Source organism: Drosophila serrata, unplaced genomic scaffold (genome assembly GCF_035046125.1).
Source record: "Drosophila serrata isolate PLE 108 unplaced genomic scaffold, ASM3504612v1 contig_17, whole genome shotgun sequence".
Taxonomy (NCBI): Eukaryota; Metazoa; Arthropoda; class Insecta; order Diptera; family Drosophilidae; genus Drosophila; species Drosophila serrata.
Genome location: NW_028256915.1, coordinates 671,996 through 693,938, shown reverse-complemented (window position 1 = coordinate 693,938; position 21,943 = coordinate 671,996). Strand labels below are relative to the sequence as shown.

Below are 21,943 nucleotides of genomic sequence, written 5' to 3'. Positions count from 1 at the left end.
GCGGCCGAAGGATACCTGGCCTCCTTGGCTCCTTGGCCTCTTTGCCCGCACATACAAAATGCATAAGGGAAATGAATTGCTTTACGAGCAACCGCAGTCTCGAGCGACGGCCAGGACGACGCGACGGCAGGACGTGAGTCGCTGGGGCCGCTTAAGGAATATGCAACTGTAAATCAACACCCAGAGCGGCACACACAGGCACACAGACAGCGAGTAGTTGAGGGGGCGTCCCATTTTGTAGGCGTTTATAAGCTGTCGAAAGTAGTTAAGCGTTTTTCATAATTTATTTATGACCGTCCGGAGGAGGGAGCCGCTTTTAAGCGTGTTTCATATTAAGTGCGCACAGTTTATGGCTCAGTCGGCCATAAAGAGGGATTAGTGGGGCGCAGCACACTTTTTGCCTGCAAGTATGCAAATCGGGGCTTTGGAGATCTGGCCCCAGGGCCAATTGGGTGGGCCAAGGATTGGCAACTTCGGCACAATTAGAGCGCTGCAGTTCACTCATTGGCAAACAGTTATCCGCAAGTTAGGCTACTAACACGATTATAGCATTTGCTGCAAATAAAACTCGCAAAGTTGCCCGAAAACTTTGGTCCGGGCCGAGGGAAACTTCTCGCTAACGACTGCCAATTGAAGTTGTTAATGAAATAATTTCTTATAAGGGGTGGCCAAGTTCCGCCTGCTCGGGAAAGTGAAACTCAGCGCTTAAGTTTGCGGTTGCCTGGCTGATAATTTGGCATAGATTCTATGGTCCTTGCTGCACTTCACTTCGATTCCCCAGGACTCGCAAGATTCCGGGGGCGCAAAAAGAGCAAAGAGCTCGAGAGGTGGCTACATTTATAAAATGTATCCCGGGTCCGGCCTCAAGTCCTTGGCGTCCTTTGTGCATTTGTGCTTCATTATGCGCAACTCGTTTTTGTTTGACTTGGCAGGGGCAGAAAGTCTAAACAAATTTTCTTTTCTTGCCTGCGATTCCCCGCTCGCCTGTCCGTTCGCACTCATCAGCATGGTCCTTAAGTCTGCTTTCGTGCCATTGTGCGCTTTGTTTAATGTTATGTAAACTTTTGCTCTACGACCACTCGTCCTCTTCCTGCCACTCTCTTCGACTGGTTACTATCTATTCAGCCATTCATTTGCCGGTTTCAGATGTTTTGTTGCTCGTCCTGCCACCTTCCCAGCCGCACTGCTCCTTAAAGGCCGCCAACTTAAAGGCCCTTAAAGTTCTCTGCAAATTGGGTGCTTGCTTGCGTTAACTGTGCATGTACCTCTGCGAGTGGGATCAATATCAAGCCAGCACTGAATTTTTGCTAAACTGACAAATTTTTTGCTCCGCTGGCTGCGCGAGCCCGGATGATTGATGACTTTTCAATACGGCCACCGCATCAGCCACAAATGTAAATACTTGCCTTTCGCCCTTATCGCGCACCCACAACTTCCTCCTCCAGGACTTCCCCGGACCCCTTGCCTGTCAGGCCATCAAGTTAAGCACTCAATCGAGGATTACATGCGTTTTATTTATGATTTTCTCCGCTGGTATTACCAAATGTTTCCCTATGGCTTATTTTTATTGTCATTTATTTGTGCTTTCGGATCCGCCCCTGCCCAGGAAAGTTGGCTTTGATTCTGCTTTTACTTTTGCCCTTCTGGTTGAAGAGTTTTTACGCTATAACTTTCAGCTGCTAAACTTTTCTACGCTAAACTTTTGCTGCCAAGTGGCAACATTTAATTGCTCAGAAAAATATTTTCCAAAAAATCAAAACTGACGCAGACGAAATAATAAAAATGTTGTCAATTGTTGTACTTTATGATGTTGCTTAAAAGTCATCAGCCGAGGGGAGAGCTCGGTAAGCACTTCAGCTATTTGTTGTATTTCGGATTTCGTTGTCAGCTAAAGTTGAGTTGAAAACTTTTATATTTCTAAGAGAATTTAATGGGGACAACATAGTTTTTTTTTCATTTCATTTCGATGTTTAAATGTACTTTCATCAGGAAAATATTGCTCACTATTTACATGTATATATTTATTAAAGATATTGAGTTTCTTTATCTATATAGAAGAAATATAAATATTAAATTTATTGTGCAAAACGCGATTCGTAGAAAAAAACATAAGTCCACAAAAATTCAACAAATTGTATTTTACGTTTGTATGAATGCGAATCTACTCCCAAAAGCACTATTTACACAGTGGCCAAGTTGAATTTCAGCCATCATAAAAAACAAACCATTTAGCAACCAAAATAATTTCGTCTGCTGTACTATTAACATCGGAGTAGAGAATGCTGTGTGAAAAAATTACCATTTGACCCAACGCATATGTGAAAGAAAACCAGTAAGAAAGCTACAATCAAGGGTGCTCAACTTTAAAATACCCGTTACCCAAAGCTACCTCAGATATCCTTGAAACACAAAATAATTTTTTTATTGGCACGTCACCCAAAAATTCTTTAAATAACTTATAAAGGCTTAAATTTGAATCGGGTTCGGACTTATATCGTTTAAGTATTGGTGTGAAATTCAATATCGATTTCCCAACTTCAGAACAATCAATTTTTAATATATCGAAACAATCGAAAGGGGGAAAAAAATATAATATTTATAAGGTTTTAAAGATCTTTTTATACCATCGTGTAATGTATACATTGACTTGGCTCTTGTTGCTGAAATTCGAACATTCGAAAGGAATTCGTGTTCTTATGTCCAAATTGACTTGGCACTTAATGCCGAATATATTGCAAGGAGTCGGTTGGCACCAAGTTATCACACACCATTGAAAATGGGTATCAGAATAATGTTTTCACTGCTCCCCAACATTGAAGGAAGCCGATTAAAGCACATTAAAGCATGCATCTAGCGAGTTCATTCTTTGTAGTTCTTAGGGTTTATATGGGGATGATTTTATTTTTCAGTTTGTTTTCGGTTTCTCGGACGGCGATTGCAGATTTCTACGCTGATGCTTGTTGTTTGCTGGTTGCACTTAATGTAATTAATTTTAATTAAAATCCAGCGGGAAGGCGAACAAAAAATTTGCCACAGTAATGAGCACAAAAGTCTGTCTATCCGACTGACAGAGTGTCGAATGGTGAACTTGCCTCGGTCCCACCACCCCCGGCCCCCAGCGCATATCTTTTCGCGCCTGTGGAGCCGAGAAGAAAAAAGGTAGCCTGCTTTTCAGCGCTCGCCCCTCGCGGGTTAAGCGCAAATAGAAACAGACACTGCAGGACGTCTGTGTGTCCGCGTCCGCGTCCGTGTGCGAGGGGGTCTGCGGTGGGTGTAGGAGTGTGTTTGGTTAGCTGCTGGCCCGTAAATTCTCGTTACAACCACGATGAAGCGTTCGGTAAACATTTTAAAGTTGCCATTTAAATTATGTACTCCGCTGTCTGATGTGGCACTTTTCCAGCGGATGCGAGAGCAGGCCAGCAGGGGCTAACGATGGCCCAGTGCTCACAAATAGTTAAGCAAATTTGATGGCGGATTAAGGTATAGTGAATCGAAATCATAATTGCTTTGTATATCGCCAATGTATTGTGTACTGGGTCAATCATTAAAAATTGGAGGAATTAAGGAAAGCCTGAATACGGTTGAACACAAAACAAATATTTTTGTAAAACATTTATAATTCTTGGAAAAACTTTGCCACTAATATAATTTATTTAAAAAGAGAAGCAAAGAAAGTCAAGTGTCCTCAGCTTAATATAAGTTGAGGTTGATATTTCAGTATATAAAATTTTTCATATCTAGGTAACAGATACTACGACAACTATTTATCATTTGTTTAATTAAAATAACCAGATTAAAAATAAATTCCTTTTAAATTGAACACTAAATATAATGGAAGTGTGAGAAATGTAAGAAAACGTTCGATGAAAAGGTCAGTGGAGTTTAAATTAAAATCTAAATTATTTAAATAAAATTTATTTTGCTGTTTAGTCGTAATTCAAGCCAAGTTGGTTGGAACGACACCTAACGAACATATAGACACCTTTTAAGCGACGAACAGACAATAGACACTCTCATGCGCGTACGAAGTCTCCAACTTTCTGTGCCCCATATTGACAAAGCCTGAGTCTGTTGCACCTGACGGCACTTTTTTGAAAGTTTTTTTTCGTTCTTTACACGGCTGCCACGTTGCACTTTTTGTTGGTCGCTTTCTGCGCTATAAACAAATAAAATTCTTTTTCCAAACACAACCCCCATCCCCATTCCCATCTATATTATATATATCGTACGTACATGTGTATATATTTTCTCCACCCCCCAGCATATGTCTCTGTGTTTGCCTAGACATTGCATTTTTACCTCCTATACAGATTCACGCGCTGTTGCACAAAGCAAAGTCGGCGTTTACCGCCGCCCCCCATTTTCCACCTTATGCCAAGGCTCAATTGCTAGGCTACGTTTCGCTGGCTCCTCGAGTTTTCCATGCCAAGAACGCCTGGCGGGAAACTACGAAAATCCGAGCTGCAAAATGCGGCGCGTCAAACAAATAGAAAAATGTTGCACGTGGCTGGAAAAATTTAAATGGTGAAAGACCAATAAAGGGTATTAAAGAGGTATCAAGGAGGATAATTCATCATTGAAAGCATTCTTGTTTTGTTACGTTTTAAAGAAGACTTTCAAATAACGATGTGACATAGCTCTCAATAAGTCTGTTTACAGGAAAGTCACAGTGATAGCCACCAATTCTTCATTCACTTTATGTAATCATAATAATTATAATTGGGCACAATTTGGTCAGAATTTAATGTCTGAACTTCGTTTTTAAAGCATCCACAGAGAGACAGCAACCGCAACGGAGGCGACAGCTAAAGCGGCCCTCAAATCCTGTTAACGAGACAGCGAAGGACATAAACACGCCAGCCCCACAAACACAAACACACAAACTCCAGCTGCAACCCACACACACACACACACCGGCATGCACATAGCGCACACACCAACAACGCACATCCGTCACAGCACAGACACAAACCCACCGCAGGCGCTAACTAGCGTGGACACAAACACGCAGGACAACAATAACAAGAGCGGGGGGGAATAGTTTAAGCTGGCTGAGGCGTGCGGGGACCAAAAAGGGTCTAAAAACTGAAGAGTTTATAAAATTAACATCGTCATGACGTTCCAGCAGACGCCGTTACTGCACTGCAATCGCACTAGGGGTCCTCGTCTCGGTTCCCGGTCCCGGTCTCGGTCTCGGTCTCAGTCCATTTTCTCTAGCTGGAATATCCTTTGAGCCCGTTGTTGCTCCTGCCGCTCCGCATTTGCATGGAGCTTGTCTGATTTACGGGAGGGCGCGTGTCTGTCTCTGTGCGAGTGTTTACGTCTCGTGTCGTGTTGGCATTTGTCGTTACAAACTTAATTAATGCTGCGCTGTGCCGGGGAGGGGCGTCTGCTCCACTCGGTTCAGAGCTCTTGACTTTTGCCGAGCCAGGCAAAAATGTGCAACCAGGACACTCTGTCAGCTTCAGCTGACGCTTGGTTTTCGGCTACCGGCTCCTGCTTCAGCTCCTGCTCCTGCTCCTGCTCCTGATCTAGGAGTCGCTTCATGACGGATGATGATGCCACGCAGATTAATCGGGGGCAGACTCACAATGGAAATATAATTTTGAAGCATTTGCAATCGTTATTGGGGATTTCGTCAAAGTCATCGCCTGGCAACGCCGCAATCCTTTGGCACAATCCTCCACAAGGACGCACCTTTATGGCCGTAATTTCGGTACGAGCATGACAGTTAGCTGTTATTGTTTACAAGACTCTCGGCAGGAGTCTTGATTGTTTGCTCCAGCTCCTCTCCATTTGTTTGCTGTTTGACTTAATTTAATGAAAATGTTGCAACCTGCAATTTACAAAACTAACGCGAAGAAAACTTGAGATTGTTTACACGCTCCTCCCTCCTCGCTGGCCAACAACAGCGTCTTCGGGTCTTTTCTAACTGCTCCTGGGATGCGGGCTTAGTTCTCGGTAAACATCAGAATGGTTCCATCTTTTTTAGCTGGGCGGGGAAGTCAAACAAACGAATGCAAAGGTTTTTAACTGACTCGAGTAGACGCAGAAGTAAAAATGTGCTAAAGTGGCAGAAGACGACGATGATGGCGTGTTTGCCGATGGGCTGGCAAGAAGTTTTCCCCTATTAAGGTGATTGCATCGGGGTACTGTGGGAAAGCATAGCAACTCATAAGTCATCCATAAAGCTGATCATTCCACTCCCTTCGTCTTTCAGATACCCACGGGCTGTGCTGTGCTTTGCTGAACCCGGTCCAATCCCCTTCATCTATGCGCAACTAAGTTGGAATGATGAGTTATCAGAAAGGTAAGTCTCCAATCAGAGGATGTATTCATTACCTTCCTGGCCGTGACACATGCCAAATTGCCGGCCGTCCATTAGCAAGGTTTACAATCAAGGGAATCGCTAGGCAAAACGACGTACTGTGACCTCGTTCACAGGTCAATCAATTTGGAAGCATTTCTTGCCACGTTGCGTACGATTTATATGGGATTGCGGCAAATCACTGCCACAATACAATTTACAGTAAATCAGCCAGAAAGCAAATTTACGCGGGTCATTCTCAAACAATTTGCTCGCCGAGGACAACAGAAGATAAGAATGCGTTCGAGCATTAAAATGGATCCAAGTCCGGCTGCGATACACATCCTCAGTCACAGCAAAAAGTAGCAAAAGTTGCAGTCCGAGCTGAGGGCGAGAGGATGCGATACAATCGAACAAAGGACACTGCTGTCTACTTTCGGGGGCTGTCCACGGCCAGTCTGCCAACTAATGAGCTTCCATGAATCGACATGAATTGGTGCGCTGGTGAAACCGGGGGGAGACGCCGCTCCAGCTAGTTTCTAAATTAATTGCCACCAGTTTTTGCGTTGGCCTGGCTAAAAGCGCTGTGGGCCCAGTGGCTTAGGCTTCGCCCGGCCGGGCAACTTTTGCTGTAGCCGATGTTGCGCCGTTCAATTAACTTGTGCGACAATCCAATCAAAAGTGTATTAAAGGTCCGTTTACAGGCCCGCCGCCATTCCCGATCCAGGATGCGGCTGCCAGGCCATTTCGGAGAGCCAGCCGATGTCGATAACAGCAATTACATAAATGTTTTAATGGCATCAGTTTGGGAAGTGGCGGAAGAGGCGGGCGTGTCTGAGCTGTCGCTGGCCTATTGCCACGCAAAAAAGCCAAAAGGCCCGATCGGCTAACCAAATGCGACTTAATGGTGCCCACTGAAACAGCTGCAGCTGAATGGCCCAATAGGAAAATGTGCCCTCCGAAGGGAGTCCGCAATTGAGGCATAAATTTGCATTATCGCGCATAGAACGTGGTGGAAAATGGGGCATGGCGATGATTGCAGGCAGGGCCCAGGCGAGTTATTATCCCGGAAACTATTCACACACACATTTGCAAGTGCTCCTTGTCACCCAACCAACTGGGCTGCCTCGCAAGAGCCCAATTCACATTTCCAGGCAACGAAACAATGTCCTTTGACTAATTTATTTAGCTACTTGTAATATTTAATAAAAACGTCTCGATTGGTCCTACAGGCAGGTCAATATACACATTCGGTCTCGATGTGGCCGCACAGTGGTTAAACAGAAAAAATATAGAAGTTTTATAATTTTGTATTATATTATTTTGATTCTATAATTGATTAAATAACTGTATTTTAAAAATGTTCAATACTTATGATAAACAGAAAAAAATATAATAAGATAACAAGAGCACTCTATCTAATAATAGAAATATGTAGAAAATCCTAGAGTCGAGATTATGAACTGTGAGATGATCGGTACCCAAAGAGAATAGTTAAATTAAACACTACTTATAGCATATGAAAATCATATTAGCAAATAAAGGGAGAATAAACAAAATATTTGTTTTGCCAACAGACATGTGGATATTGTAGAAATTTGAAGATGACAGAATCTATATTTTGTAATGATTGCCATGTCTGTAATCGAATGTTGATCAAATTTCAGGGAAAAAACGCATCAGTCTAGTAATTGGATGACAATTTTCACTTTAAATTAAATTTTACTAACACTTACTTACTTACCTCATTAAGAGAGGTTTTCGGTTGATATCATTAAAAACTACTGATAATTTAATACTAGTCAGCACTAACTAACAGATACACAGACCACTGTGCGTCTCAATTCGGGCAATCAGAATTTTTTACATGGTTGTGTCGTATAAAACACGTGCCTGGCTTCCCCGAACACGAACTACATAAATAAGGGAAAGCGAGAGACGAGGCCTTCGCCCCACTCCTCAGGCTCACATACGACTGAATCTGGGGAAAACTTTTCCAATTTTCCCCTTTTTATCGTAAATTACGCACAATTCAATATTTGGCCTTTTTACTGGCTGCTTTGTCTCTGCGTCGTCTGCCTTTTTTCTGCCTCACTTGGTACGGGGAGTTCAAGGGTGCCTGCCTTGGGGATGGGCCTTCTTCTTCCTTTGTCTTTGCTATTTTGCTATTTTTTGTGTGTCTCCTTATCGTAAATAGGAAATCTCATACGTGCGTGGGATACAGCTGAATTCAGGCCCCCTTCCCGCACTCATTTGCTTTATGAATAAAGCAAAAGTTAGTTTTACTTCTGTCCCAGAACCCACCTAATCGAAATTGCCTATAACTTGGAAGTGTAATGATTGTTTTTCTATGCGGGGTAATTTATTTAGCATTATTCGCAAACTTGCTTCGGGCATAAATCGATTACGGAGAAAGTGTTTTCTATTAGTAGGTCCAAGAAGAGTCTAGAGTAATCAAATTGTATTCTGTTTTGGGAAGAAGAACTTGGATTTGAAGTTCTAAGACCTTAAAGGATGCCAAGCTAAGAAAGGTTCTGATTCCAGAGTCTCAATCACTGTGATAAGATGAATAGAAAATATAGTTAATTGGAAATGTTTTTGCTATAGAACGATTTCTATATCTCTGGTTTGGTTTTGGCAGAACCCATTTCTATAGACCCTGAGTACGGAGTGCCAGGACCAGGGCCAGACACAGACATTTAGGCCTTCGTATGCAACGGGTTTGTGTCAAAATTTTTATGCCGTGCATGGCACGCAAACGTGTGCAAAAAAGAAAACCACTAGAGAGGAGTGAATAGTCAAACGGAGAGCCGAAACTACGGAGGCACAACAATGACAGGGGTAGTAAATTGAAAGACCGAAGACACGGAATTGGTTGGCCAAGAGGTGGGGCGCAGGGCTGGCAGTAGACGACCAAACTGATTCAATTAAATCAGTCCAATTGAAGCGGCTGGCGAAATGTGTGGGGAACGTGTGCCCGGAATATTTAAGCTGCCACAAAGGGCATCCAGGAGGCGACGCACTTATGTTACTGCAGGCCCGGCCCGGAGTGCGAGTCCTGTTTAAATTACGGCTTAAAGCCAGGCCCAGATCGAGGTTCCGGCCGTGCGAAACTTCATCATTATCGCGCGGCGACTCTGGCGGCCAAATGTTGCCCGCCGAAAAAGTTGTCGCATCGCATTTTGTACAAATAACTGAGCATTTTGTTTGCGCCACACTTGCGCGCACATTTTTTAATGTCCCGACACTTTTTGCCGCATGTTCGCAGCGGAGTCAGCGAACCAAGCGGCCAACAACAGTAGCAGCCATTCGAGCCGCCACCGGTCTGGCTCTGGATCCCGTGACTTTTGTCGCGTATCGTATTAATATCTCAATTTATAGCAATTTATAAAAATATGAAAAACGCTCGAATGGGTGGAAAAGTCTGTGGCATTGTGGGGGCCCACCCGGAAATAAAATTTAAATGTACCTTTTTTGTATCCGATTTCCCCGGCCCCCACCTTCCACATCCGCCTCCATTTGCGTGGCCGCCTAACGAAGCCCCCGGGGGGAATGCAACGGGAAGCGCTCTCCACTGCTCCCCGTTTAAGTGAGGATTGTGCCGGTCTGACTTTAAAGGGGATTCCCGTGCAAATCCCCGTAGTGCCCAACGGGGACCGCATTTCGCTGGCTCTCCACTCTGCCGGGGCCCACTGTGCGCCGTCCCCGGAAGGGAAAACTTTCGGCACCCAGGCTCTGGGCTCTGGGCTCTGTGTGAAAATCACTCAAAATTGTGTTTAACTAAGCGTAAAAATTATAAGCAAATTAATTTGCACAAATCACAACAACAATAGCAGCAGCGGCTACGAATAGGGCACCAACAATAGTGGCCGGGCTTGCAGCCGAAAAGTTTTATGAAACAATCAGGCGAAGGCAGTTGGTGGGCTGGGTTCTGGGCCCGGGTCTGGTTCCATTGGCATCCTGCAGGATCCCGTCCTGAGCCCGGCCCGAAGCAACTGACGCGGCAGCGGAGGCAACCAAATGAAACGCTGGGGCGGAGTGGGAATAACCGACAATTTATCTGCATAAAAGCGCAGTGTGCAACTTTGACGTGGGTGTCTGTCTTGATGGGGATTGATGGGCGTGGGCTCGGAAAAACTTTGCCGCTTCGGCTGTGGGATATATAGCTCTAGTCGGGTTGTTCAGATAGCAGGAGATTTAAGATTGGGGAGTATTTCAGCAAAATTATGTTTCTTTCAGCTATGTATTTCGTTGATTTTGTCTTCAATCGAAACCAGAAATCAAATAAATTTCAAGCTCTCTTTATGGAAAAGTTCACGAATCATTGCCATTCTTAATTTGCGTGAAGCAAGGGATACTCTGCTTGGAGAAGATTCCTAAAAAGGGGTTGATCGACTAAGAGAATGGTTTGAGCTGTGGAATTCTTGGGCCATTTTTAATTGACTTCAATGGGGAATTATACATAAAGATGCCTTCGTTTTCCAAGTTGTTATTGTTGGTTTTCCATTTAGAAAAATCAACAATAAAATGGTACAAACTTGAGTCACATGTGGCCAGAGTTTCGAACGCCCGAGGCGCAGGCAACGCCATCCAAATTTTCCCTTGACTTGGCAACGGCCTCATTAGAAGATTCGGAGGAAAGCCCCGGAGGCGGAGGCGGAAGCATCGCCCATTTGCATTTTGTAAATTGTTGCCAACACGGGCCTGAAATATTTGACAGGGTGGGCGTGGCCCAGCCCCAAACACTGTTCGTTGCCATTGTCTGCGTTTAATTATGGGTGTAAATAAATGTCTATCATTTTGGGTTGCGTGGTCCAGGGGACTCCCCCTGCCTTGAGTTATGTGAAGGGTTTTAATGAGCTATTGACATTGTTGGCTGGGCGGTGTGGCTGTGGATGTTGGAAAATCACAGAGAAAGAAAATTATTACAAGCTTGTATTACTTTACCTTTCACATATAAAGTCGTGTTTTTATTTAGAAAAGGGATTTATGTATCGCTTATGAATCTGTTGAAAAATATCACCAAAATAACATTATTAACAATCGTATTATTTATTTACTGAACATTGTTTATGTTTGAGCATCTGCATTGTGGTTCCCAGAAATTTTTAAATCATAGATACTATGGTGAGAACTTTATTTTATATAGCAAAATATTTACTATTGAGATAGCCAGTTGGAAACCAATTAAAACACTACAGCACAATGTTTACTATAATAATTAGCTTATGATCATGGCACATAGTCGAGTCTAGAACTATGTAAATATATGAAGCAGACGCAAAGTAGAGTTCAGCTATATATGTATATCGGCACTTAATATTAGTCACAACTAATATTTTAAACTAATTTTGTATCATCTGAATTTTTAATGAATAATAACATTATTTAAAAGCTCCTAAGGGAGATGTATTTTTTTTAATTTGACCCTTAATTTTTGCTTCGCACCTATTTTATTTTCTCTTCTTATAATATTTTTTATGAGTGCAGCAAAGATCTTGAGATATCCTTAATAGTTTATAGAGCTCATCAACTAATCAAGGCTTAGATATATGTTTCAAAGCCTGCTTGGGAATCGATTAATCTACCTCTCTTAAGGACCCTGGCTCATTTCACCCCACCAGCCCATTTTCCGCCCTACTCCTTGGTGCACTCGGTTGGGGGCCGGGCCAACGTCAACCCCCTCATTAACGCCCCAATAATTAAACTCAATTAATGGCCGAATGACCAGTCAACTGGCACAGCAACAACACATCAAAGACAAGGGGAAAATGCAGCGACCTTTGGTCTCCCGGTTCCCCACAAGCCGGAGGGAAAGGAAAACATCTCTCTGGGGCCACCCGCTAACAACTTCATTTGTCTCTGTTAAGACGGATCCTGGCTTAGCAACCAAAACTCCTGACAAACTCCTTTTCACCCCGATACTTCGCCGAGCACCCTTGTGGGGTGGAGGCCGGGGAATCACACCAAACCACACGCTGTGTTGTCCTTATCTTGACAGCAAACATTTACAAAAGAAAAACACCGCGGGACGGGGCAACTCGAACACGTCTTTATCGCAGCCAAACAACGCATTTTCCAATTTTCTTTTCGGGTTGCTTCCTCCTCCAGTGTCGTCTTCGTTTTGGCTTTTAAATACTCGGGAGGTAGATTAATCATTGCCCTGACTCCGTCCTCGTCCTCTGCGCCCGCCTGAGCTCCAACTCCGATTACCTGCTCGCTCCGGGACCAACTTCCCCCAAATCCAATTATAATTGCGCTTATCAAAAATAAGTTTTCGATACTTGTTGGCCTGACTTCTGTCGGAGAGAGCTCGCAGAGAGACGGTGTCTGTACCAATTTCGCCAATATGGCAATTTAATCCACACAATCAGTTTAAGGCATCGCCATTTATCTTTTGGCCAGCAAAGGGGAGGGCGACCTGTAGTATGTACTTTCCCCCGACTTGTGGTTACCAATCGGGGATTTCTTTCCTCGGCATCGCTGTCAATTACCTCAAGTTTAATTGAAGGTGAAATTGTGTCAGAGCAGAAGAGAAAAAGTTGATGTGGTCAGCCGTTCCGGGGTTAGAGTTCCGCACAAAGTTATCCCAATGAAACATTATATTACTTATGCTAGATCCAGGGGGTGGATTAGTGATGGAGAAAGGAAGTGGCTTGGAACAAATGTGAAGTCGTAATATAAGCCTGAAATAATCAGAGCATTGTTATGCTACAGTCTTCTTCAAAACCTGATAAATCCTTCATTTGCAAAAAATGTATATTTAAAGTTGTATTTAAATTTCACCAAATTTTGAAGGAAGCATTATAAAGGTTAGCTGAGCAAGCAGAGGAATTATTATATTATATATTATATTATTATTAATTTATCCGTTTCCTGGGGCATTCAGAGTCGGAGGGCCATTTGTAAATTAAATTATTAGCAAATTGTCTAATTGTTCCCGTATTATATTTTATTTTATTTTCGTGCCATATCTGCATTTATTTCCAATATAAGAAATTTATTTCTCATTGCAATTTGTTGATCCCCAATTTAGAATTTAGCAATTTGCTCAAAATATTTTAAGCCAAGAATTTTATATAATTTTTTTAGGCTAGGCTCTGGAAAGAATCTTTTAGATTATTCATACTTTTATAGAAAAACTTACAACTAATATTCATGTTCTGGATTAACAATCTATCCAACCAATGTCTCCTCAGTGTAAAAGCTATGGCTGTGGAGGGTCGTCCACATAGTGACGGTGATAATTAGCATTATGCTAATATTTATAGAAAAACGGAATTGAAAAGCAGCTTAGTAAAGTCCGATCGATAATGTAATCGAAATTATATATATTATTGATCAGCAATAACACTACAGTCTCAGTCCATTTGACTGTCCGTTCTTCTGCCTGTTTTAACGCAAACTAGTTCCTCAGTTTTTGAATAAGAGTTTCTATATTTTGCAAACAGTCTTATTTCTAAGAATATTTGTGTATAAGTCGGAAAGACCCCGATCGGTCGACTAATATCTGTCATTGGAACGATAGGGAAATATATAAATATAGCAAATACAAAAATAAATCTGAACAAGAAAGGAAGCTAACTTCGGCACGCCGAAGGTTATATACCCTTGCAGATAGAACTTCGATGACTAGGAATCCATACAAAATAAATTATATATATTTATATTTATTTATATATATATATTTTGTTTATATATTTATATTTAAAAATAAGACTAATATAAAATGGCTATATCCCAAATTTGATGAAAATCTGTTGAAAACTGTAAAAGTTCTTATTTTTAATTGTATTAATTTCTCGATCGTTCCTATGTGAGCTATATAATATAATAGTCCGATTTTCATAAAATTTTACACCAAATTTTAGAATCATATGAAATGGCTATATCTCAAATTTGATTAAATTCTATTGAAAACTGAAAATGTTATATATATATTTTTTTTTTAATTTTTCGATCATTCCTATGGGAGCTATATGATATAGTCGTCCGATCCGGCCCGTTCCGACATATATACGAGTGAGTAGAAACGGACAGACGGACAGACGGACATGAATAGATCGACTCGGCTTTTGAGGGTCGGAGGTGCCTCCCTCACTGAGTTCCAAACTTCTGACTGAAATGATAATACCCTGCAATGGTATAAAAATCATATCGCGTGACTGCTATAGAGGTGTTGCCAATGAAGACTTCGATCACTAAGCAAGAAATTTCTTGCCTCACCTCAAAGTCCTTGGGAGTGGGCGGATACAGGATGACATGTTCCGCCTGCATGAGCAGTTCAATGGCCCGAAAATTTTCCGGATCATGGCGAACTCCTGGATGGCCCTCAAGTGCTTCAACGCCTTCCCGGTGGTGCCAATGAACAGCTCATCTCTGGTATCTATGATGCTGTTAGGCATTGTTAGTTATCGAGAAGAAAAGAGGCCATTCGGTTTGAGTGGTAGGTATCATCGAAGCTCAAGACCACCTGGGTGTCAGGCGGAGACTCGTTCCTCAATATCTCAGAAATTTGGTTATAGAACTGCCACTTGGTTTGGTACTGTCTCCCGCTGTCTAGATGCTTATTACGGATGCTAAAGAATGTCCGCTTCAGGATTCTGAACTTCCGGTCCAGCTGCACAGCATCAATATCGGTCATTCCTTGACTGGTCATCACGGTCACAATCTCGCCCCAGATATCTTTGACCTTAAGTTGCGGATCCCGAAATTGCTTCTGTCGTTCGGTGTACAGTGAAAGCAACATCTGGGTGTACGTATTTGTCAATTTCTTATATCTTACTGTATGTTGTGGTAAGTATAACGATTAAATTCTGTTAAGCAGTCCTAATTACGCTTGATATTCATCGCTAACATGCACTCTCTTGGCAAACCAATGCTCGGAAATTGTCAAAAATATGTATATGGATTTGACAGCTGTCATGACTATGCATTTTGCTTTATACTTTTCTGATCACATCAGCTATTACGGCTTTTTATCGATAGTCTAACTATCGATAAGGGAGCCCAAACTGGCGTTGAAACTTTAGTTACTGAACACTTTTTATTTCAAAGATTCAATTTATATTAAATTAATCTGCCTTAACTGGTGGTTAATGTAAATTTTGTACACATCTTAAGTTAACAGTTATTCTTTTTTATTGGCCAAAATCCAAATCTTTATTATCCAATTGTTAGCTGTAATTTAAAAGTGTAATATCTTTAACAATCTTCATATCTGCCATCGAATTACCGTTGAGTTGAGTTGATTTTCTATAAGACATTTTAATTAATATTTCCAGTTTATTGATATCTGCATTTCGTGCTGTCAAAAGGCAACTCCATTTTTATTTCATTTCCCGATTCTATTCTTATTGGACATTATATGGGACCCATGGAAATCATTGCTTAATTACATCCGCATTCTATTTAAGTCAATGGGCGCCCGGCACTTTCCATTTCATTTAAGGACAAAATAATAAATTCTCTCTTAAAATTCATTTCATTAAACACTCCCGTGAGCTACTACCCCCACACCGGGACAAGGACAAAGGAGGGCCGCAGCGAGAAAGTCTTTTGTTTATACTTGAGTTCCGGTCCCCCGCCCTGCCGCCCTCCGTCCTTACCCGAACTCGGGCAAATTAAGCAAGCTGACAATTTTCTCTCTCTAAACTGTTCAACAACTTAATGAGCCTGCATAACTTTGCGACAACAGCAGCAGTGGGGGAATGCGGGGTGGAGTGGAAGTCATGAACCAGGACACAGGAGCCGAGCCGGAGCCGGAAAACCAAAAGCTAAGGCCCTTCCCCCGACTTCTAACGGGCGGCAGATAAAAAAACACGTTAACTTGGCCGGAGGCAGCTCGCTCGGCGAACGGTGGCAAAAGTCATTATTCACTGTACTAGCGACAATCTCACTCTGCGCTTCTTCCCGCCCGCAACGGCTGCTAAAAAATAATCAACTTTTACACGACTGTCAACCCACCCTGGCCTGCTCCACGGCGGCAAGTTCCTGGCAAAGTTTGGTGCCGGGCGTGGAGACAACATCCGTATTGCCTCGGGGCCCACGTTGCATATGGCGAATAGCTGTGCTCCGTTCTGGCCGAGGCCTGGTCAGGTTCCCCTTACAAATGTCGCATTAATGAAGTGATTTTGCTATGAGAGCATTTCACTTTTTAGATTCCCCATCACCCCAAGGTTGAGATGCTACCGTGACACGATCGGTAGCTCTTACGGAGAGTGTGTAGAATTCTGAGCAAGTTATCATGCATTATTTCAAGGTTCAACTTTACACATAAACTTTAAAAATAAAAATCTAAATATTTAGATGTATCTTTATCAAATACTCAAAATAAGAAAATAATCAAAGGTTCAGGTTAGACTCTCTAATATCGTGTCACGCTCCCATCTCAGGGTCCAGCTCTCATTAACTTCCGCTTGAAGCTCGAAGTGGGCGCAGGACCTACTCCACCTCCAAATCCAATCCCCTCCCACTCACTGTTTGTTTCTTTATGCAAATGTTTTTCTTGTTATTATTGTGTGGTCGTGATTCCCGCTGTCGCTGCTGCTGTTTGTTGCTTTGGCTTTGCTTTCGGGTTTATAGGAAAACACGCAAAGCAAACAAAGTTCGCTCCGCTCGGTGTTTTCTTACATGAGAGTTTTCCCTTCGGTCTGTTTGTACATATTTTAATTACGCGTCTCTGATTGGGAAGCATTTTGCGGCGGGAGCGTTGACATCCTGCGACTTTGCCGCACAGCTGTCGTCATCAGAGAAGCAATTTTTCGGTTACCCCCAATGGTTGGCCTTGCGGAGGATGTGGGTTCCAGGGCGGGCAGAAAGGATGCAGGATGAAGTTTGTGCTTGGTGGGCACCGGACTCTTAGAATACATTTTTCTGAGTGCCCCGAGATGGAATGCTGGGGAATTAGCATTGCTGATTGCCCATCCTGGCCAGAAATTGGGCCTCCAAAGTGGCACAGTGGCTTCAACGACCTAATGCATAAATTGTGCCGAACTTTGCCATTCATATGAGGTAATAAAAACCAGCCAAGCCCGGCCCCACGCCCACACACACTCGAGAAAATAAGTGCGGATAACAATCGCATAAAAATGTGCTACAGTTTCTCATCGAGTCGAATCTCATATTTCGCCAACTGCTGGCGGATGAAGAGCCCGGCAACATGTTGACTTGACATTCTGAAGTTTCCAGGCAATTGACACCCTTTTCCAGTTCCGCAACGCAAAGTAACCCTCCCCGGCGAACTGGGTCTCCGCTGCATAAGGGTAATTTCAATAAATCGGAGAGGACCACCCCCATCGGCGCGGAGAATATTTCTTTTTGCATAACACACAAAACTTGATTACATTTCTCCACCGTTTGAATGATGGCAGTCCTTTCGGGGGAGGTTGGACAATGTTGCGCCAAAGTCAAACTCCAATCAATAAATCGATGGGCCAGGGCCATCAGCATAAATTTCGCAGCGCCAGACAATTAACAATCGACCTGCAATCATCATTAACAATGGCCCATAATCCACTCAGCGCAAGGCAAATTGCCTGTTTAAATTGTAAATATAAATTTGGATGGCATTAAATGCTATTAAGCCCGCAAATTTATTGTTGCGGCCAGTGACGAACCCTTTCACCGTCGAATATCAGCTATCCCAGCAGCTTCTGCTGCCGATAATTGTGTGTGCTTAATTAAATTTTCATGCAGGTGCCATAAATGATTTTCGCCCTGACGTCTAATTAGATTTACATTTTTACGACCACCTGCATTCACTCCACTGCGCAGCCTCTCAATTGTTTTGCCTAAGGACGTAATTACGTCCGATTCAGATTTGCAAGCAAGTTATTTTAATTCATTTCAACGGAATGTTAATACAAAAATCATAAATCAGAGAGGTGTTTAGTATGGGCCCTCCCAGGAATGCACCTTCCCGGGAGTGGGAAGCTTCTTTCCTTTGCCATCGGCTCCTTCCTGATCCTCCTGATCGCAGTCGGGCTTGGCATCTTCAGCAGCCTCTGCTGCTTTTTCCTTGGCGTCCGGGTCTGGCTTTTTCTCCTGCATCAAGTCGACTACCGGCTTCAGCTGACCCCGAGGATCTCTCATGTAGTAGTAGTTGGCGAAGAGACCCTGCGATGGACCCCGCGGTATATCGGGGGCTGGTTGGGTACGCGGAGAGACAGTGTCTGCAAACCGGAGCGCTGTCTTGTGTTTGCGTCCCAGGAAGAAATTGCGGACGCGGCTTAGGAGTCCAGCCACGTCGCGGTGCTGGATCTTGGGCGGCATCTCCAGGTTTTCTGTATTTTATTTTGTTGGTATTTTGAATTTTAGGCAGGCCAGAGTGATTACAATGTCGACTGACACTTTGTTGCCCCTGGGTGTTGCCCCCCCACTCACATCCCGGCAATCCCTTCCGCATTTTCCACACGACTCGGCGCAACAGTTGCCGCGCCGGATAAGTCAATTCAATAAGCGTCAATCTCTGCACGCTCGCAGCTGTCAATCAGCCTGGCAACGAAATCTGCCATCGATGAATTTCAATTATGGCCACATGAAGGAAACAAAGCGAGCGGGGCACCACTGACAACTTGACCAGAAACGTAACAATCCTCCATGCCCAAGTAGACAGTGCAAAATCGACTTTGGAATTAATAAAAACACTTCAATTTCCGATGCCGATGAGGGCTGTGATCCCAGGTCGACCTCCCCCCAACGGCTGAGCAGTGACAGGAGCACGCGTCGGGCTTTACTGTACTTAGAGTGGTACAGCACGTTTGGCTGACAGCCTGACAGCCGGAGCGGCTCATGGCCGGATGCCTGGCCCGGAACACGGGCTGGAGATGTTAATCACGGATGCAGATCCTTGGAACTCCGCTCACATTTCATCAGATAAGCAGCTTGTCGAGATTTACGAAATCGAGCTGATTATGTCTTTGTGAGGCAAGGACTCCTTCAACGCGTGTCAAAGGGTGCTCTGCTGATGTGTTTACCTTTTGGCTTTCAGAGGGAAATCGGGAAAGTGGCAGGGTAAGGGGTAGTTTACCCCGGCTACATAACGGAGAAGAGCGTTATTGGCTATGGGAAATGCATGAATAAGCTCGACTGCTCTCCCAAATTGATTATAATTTACGGCGCACGGTGAAATTGTTCGCGATAAGCTAAATATCAGGTTAACATTCATATGGTCGGGGAAATCCGATAAAATTGATTTTACGAATACGTGTGAGAAAAAAGCTCGGTACTGGAGTTGAACAGAAGTGTCTAGACTGGGTTTCTATAGTTTATCCAAGGTTACCAAAGTTATCTAGGATAGCTTGTGGAGAAATATTTATAACCTTTGTGAAATTTGTTTTCTTAGCTTTCTAAGGGACATTTCATAAATATATTAAAATACTTATGCCATTGATCAAAACATCATAGTAACATAATAACAAGGAGACTCATACACTAATTGCTTTCTCTTTTACATGGATTGTAGAAAAACTGATTCAGGAGGGTTGCTACAAACGTGATTTACCCAATTGTTTGTTCTTTTTTCTTTTTTTTGGGGAGACAGATGGGCTGGAGAAAACCTTTAAAGTGACATTCGATGCCCCGCAAGCCATCTCAGGGTGGTTCTGCGGGGGTGCTTTGTGCGGTCGCTGGGAGCTCGACTTCTGATTGAACTAATTGACACATGTGAGGCAAAGCCAGCCAAAATATCGGCTTGGGATTTGGTAACTGGAGCCAAGGTTAGACATGAGGTGACAAGCTCCCTGAACTCTCCCCGAATCTCTCTCTCCCCGTCAGAGTCTGTGGCAGTCTCCTTGTCCGTCTAGTTGTTGTAATGCGATATGTCAACAATATCCTGAGGTCGCTGGAAACTTTAAAAGAAGGCGAACAGCACTGCTGGCGTTTCTGGGGGCGAAAGTAAAAGTAGCGAAGGTCAACATCATCAAAATGTCTGTCTGTCTGGGCCCGGGACAGACATCTAAAGGAGCAGACTCCCGGCCAGAGGCACTCACATGTGCCAAGGATCCGCTCGTGTCCTGCGTGTGTCCTGTGCGCGTCTCCGGGCTTCGTGTAGTGAAAATGATAATGTTAAAGTTTTACAACTTAAGTCGTCAAAGTCAAACACACTCCAGGGAAATTACAAACACATTCGAGACAAGAATGTGAAGCACAAAAGTCGTTGGCCGACGGACGAGGGGAAGGATCTAGGGCAGGGCTTTGGGTCAAGATGTGAGGGTGGGCCCAGAAGTTTCGGAACGCCATGATGAAATATACGCATTTCGCACAATCTCCAACTTTACCTGCTCAAATCTTAAGCTCACTATCCCTTGTTGTTTGGCTCCGCAGTTTTACAGGGCTTCGGGGTAGAATTAGTGGCAAGCATCAGCTCCCCTTCCCGCTGCTTCACCTCGGCCATTAGCATAAATAAACGCTTCTAAGTACGCCCCATAAAGGTGTAAATGCCCTGGTATTATTAGCCAAAGGCGAGCCCAGGGAGCGAGAGACAAAGCTGGCCAAGAGGGAGTCCGGGGTAAACCGCTGGAAGCGCTTCGGAGACTTTTGCTGGCGCCAAAATTTTATAGCCGCCAACACACATAAAATTTGCTCTCCAAGTATTTCATAAAATTTTGTTGCAGCGGACTCCGACTTTGACGCAGAACGGTTTTCGTGGTGCTGAACTGATGGGTGGAAATGAAATTTTATTAAATGACTGTCAAGTTCTTCGCTACTTAACTTGGCTGTGAAATTAGCAAGGTGCTGCTGGCGGATTCCCGCTGCTGAGGGACGTTCCTGCTTCAGCTGACTAAGCAAATGAGTGTCCTTAAAGCGAAGATGAGGGAGTGGAGCCAGTGGTGGTCTCGGGGCATGAAGTGTAACAATGTTTTAAAGAGTAGAACGAGGAAAGTGATGCAGCTCATAATTCAGCTCAGGAGTTTACCCAGTTATCCTTGGTAAAGTTTCCTTCTATTCTGAGAGTGCCTCGAATTGTTTTCGACACAAAAGTTTCAGCGTAGAGCAAGATAGACTCCCCCCTAACCCAACGAATCTATCGAAGACTTTGTGAAAGCCCCCCTGCCGCTCATTAAAATGTCTCAATCGTTCTGTTTATGCACCGAGGACTGTGCCCTGTTCGAAGAACACCTCCCTCCCGATTCACGCATTCATTTCGCTGGCAAGTGAACAGAGGCTTTCCCGCTTCATGCCCACGTTTATTGTTTTCCAAGTCATTTTCAGCATCTTATCAATTTGACTCGCAGGCACGGGCGCGGGCAATAAAAGAGTAACCATTGTTTCCTGGCCCCCACTCGTTTCCGTCCGCTCCTGTCAGTGATAATGAAGACAGCAACAACATTCTCTTGCTCCGCCAGGACCAGAACGTGACTCTCTTATCAATGCGACTTACTGCCAGAACGCTGCCTCCTTTCGGGGGCAGTCCTGCCACGCCTCCTGCCAGACCTTCTTCCAGATATCGGCGAAGCAATTAAAATTTGTAGCTATTGGCGGAGTGGAACGTTTGGCACTCGGAATTCGATTGCGTTGGCTCGTCGTTTGCAAATCATTTCGCAGTTGCTCAAGACGGCCTCCTTGGCAAGGCCCCGGGCCCCGGGGACTTCCCCCATCGCTCATTTTTCACATTGACAGCCCAATGGGCGTTAA

At 43.7% G+C, this 21,943-nt stretch overlaps 2 protein-coding genes across 4 annotated transcripts in view; one reads left to right on the top strand and one right to left on the bottom strand.

Annotated features, from left to right (window-relative positions):
• Positions 1-21,943, top strand: part of Ten-m (teneurin transmembrane protein Ten-m) — a 350,373-nt gene that overhangs the window by 13,589 nt on the left and 314,841 nt on the right. Inside the window, exons 1-2 of one of the 3 annotated variants that reach the window (XM_086828701.1) lie at positions 5,436-6,135; positions 6,221-6,310. The exons of the other annotated variants lie outside the window; for them this stretch is intronic. Coding sequence (XP_086684827.1) covers positions 6,292-6,310 — 19 coding nt within the window. The 5' untranslated portion in view covers positions 5,436-6,135; positions 6,221-6,291. Of the gene's footprint in view, positions 1-5,435; positions 6,136-6,220; positions 6,311-21,943 lie in introns of those variants that run through there. 3 annotated transcript variants of the gene reach the window in all.
• ND-B14.5AL (NADH dehydrogenase (ubiquinone) B14.5 A subunit-like) lies at positions 18,122-18,663 on the bottom strand. Its single transcript, XM_020960695.2, has one exon. It carries the CDS (start codon positions 18,578-18,580, stop codon positions 18,197-18,199), a length of 384 nt encoding a protein of 127 aa, XP_020816354.1. The 5' UTR covers positions 18,581-18,663; the 3' UTR covers positions 18,122-18,196.

What these genes read in the sequence shown, in the direction of transcription:
- ND-B14.5AL (XM_020960695.2), bottom strand. Translation starts at nt 18,580, where the DNA reads ATGCCGCCCAAGATCCAGCACCGCGACGTGGCTGGACTCCTAAGCCGC.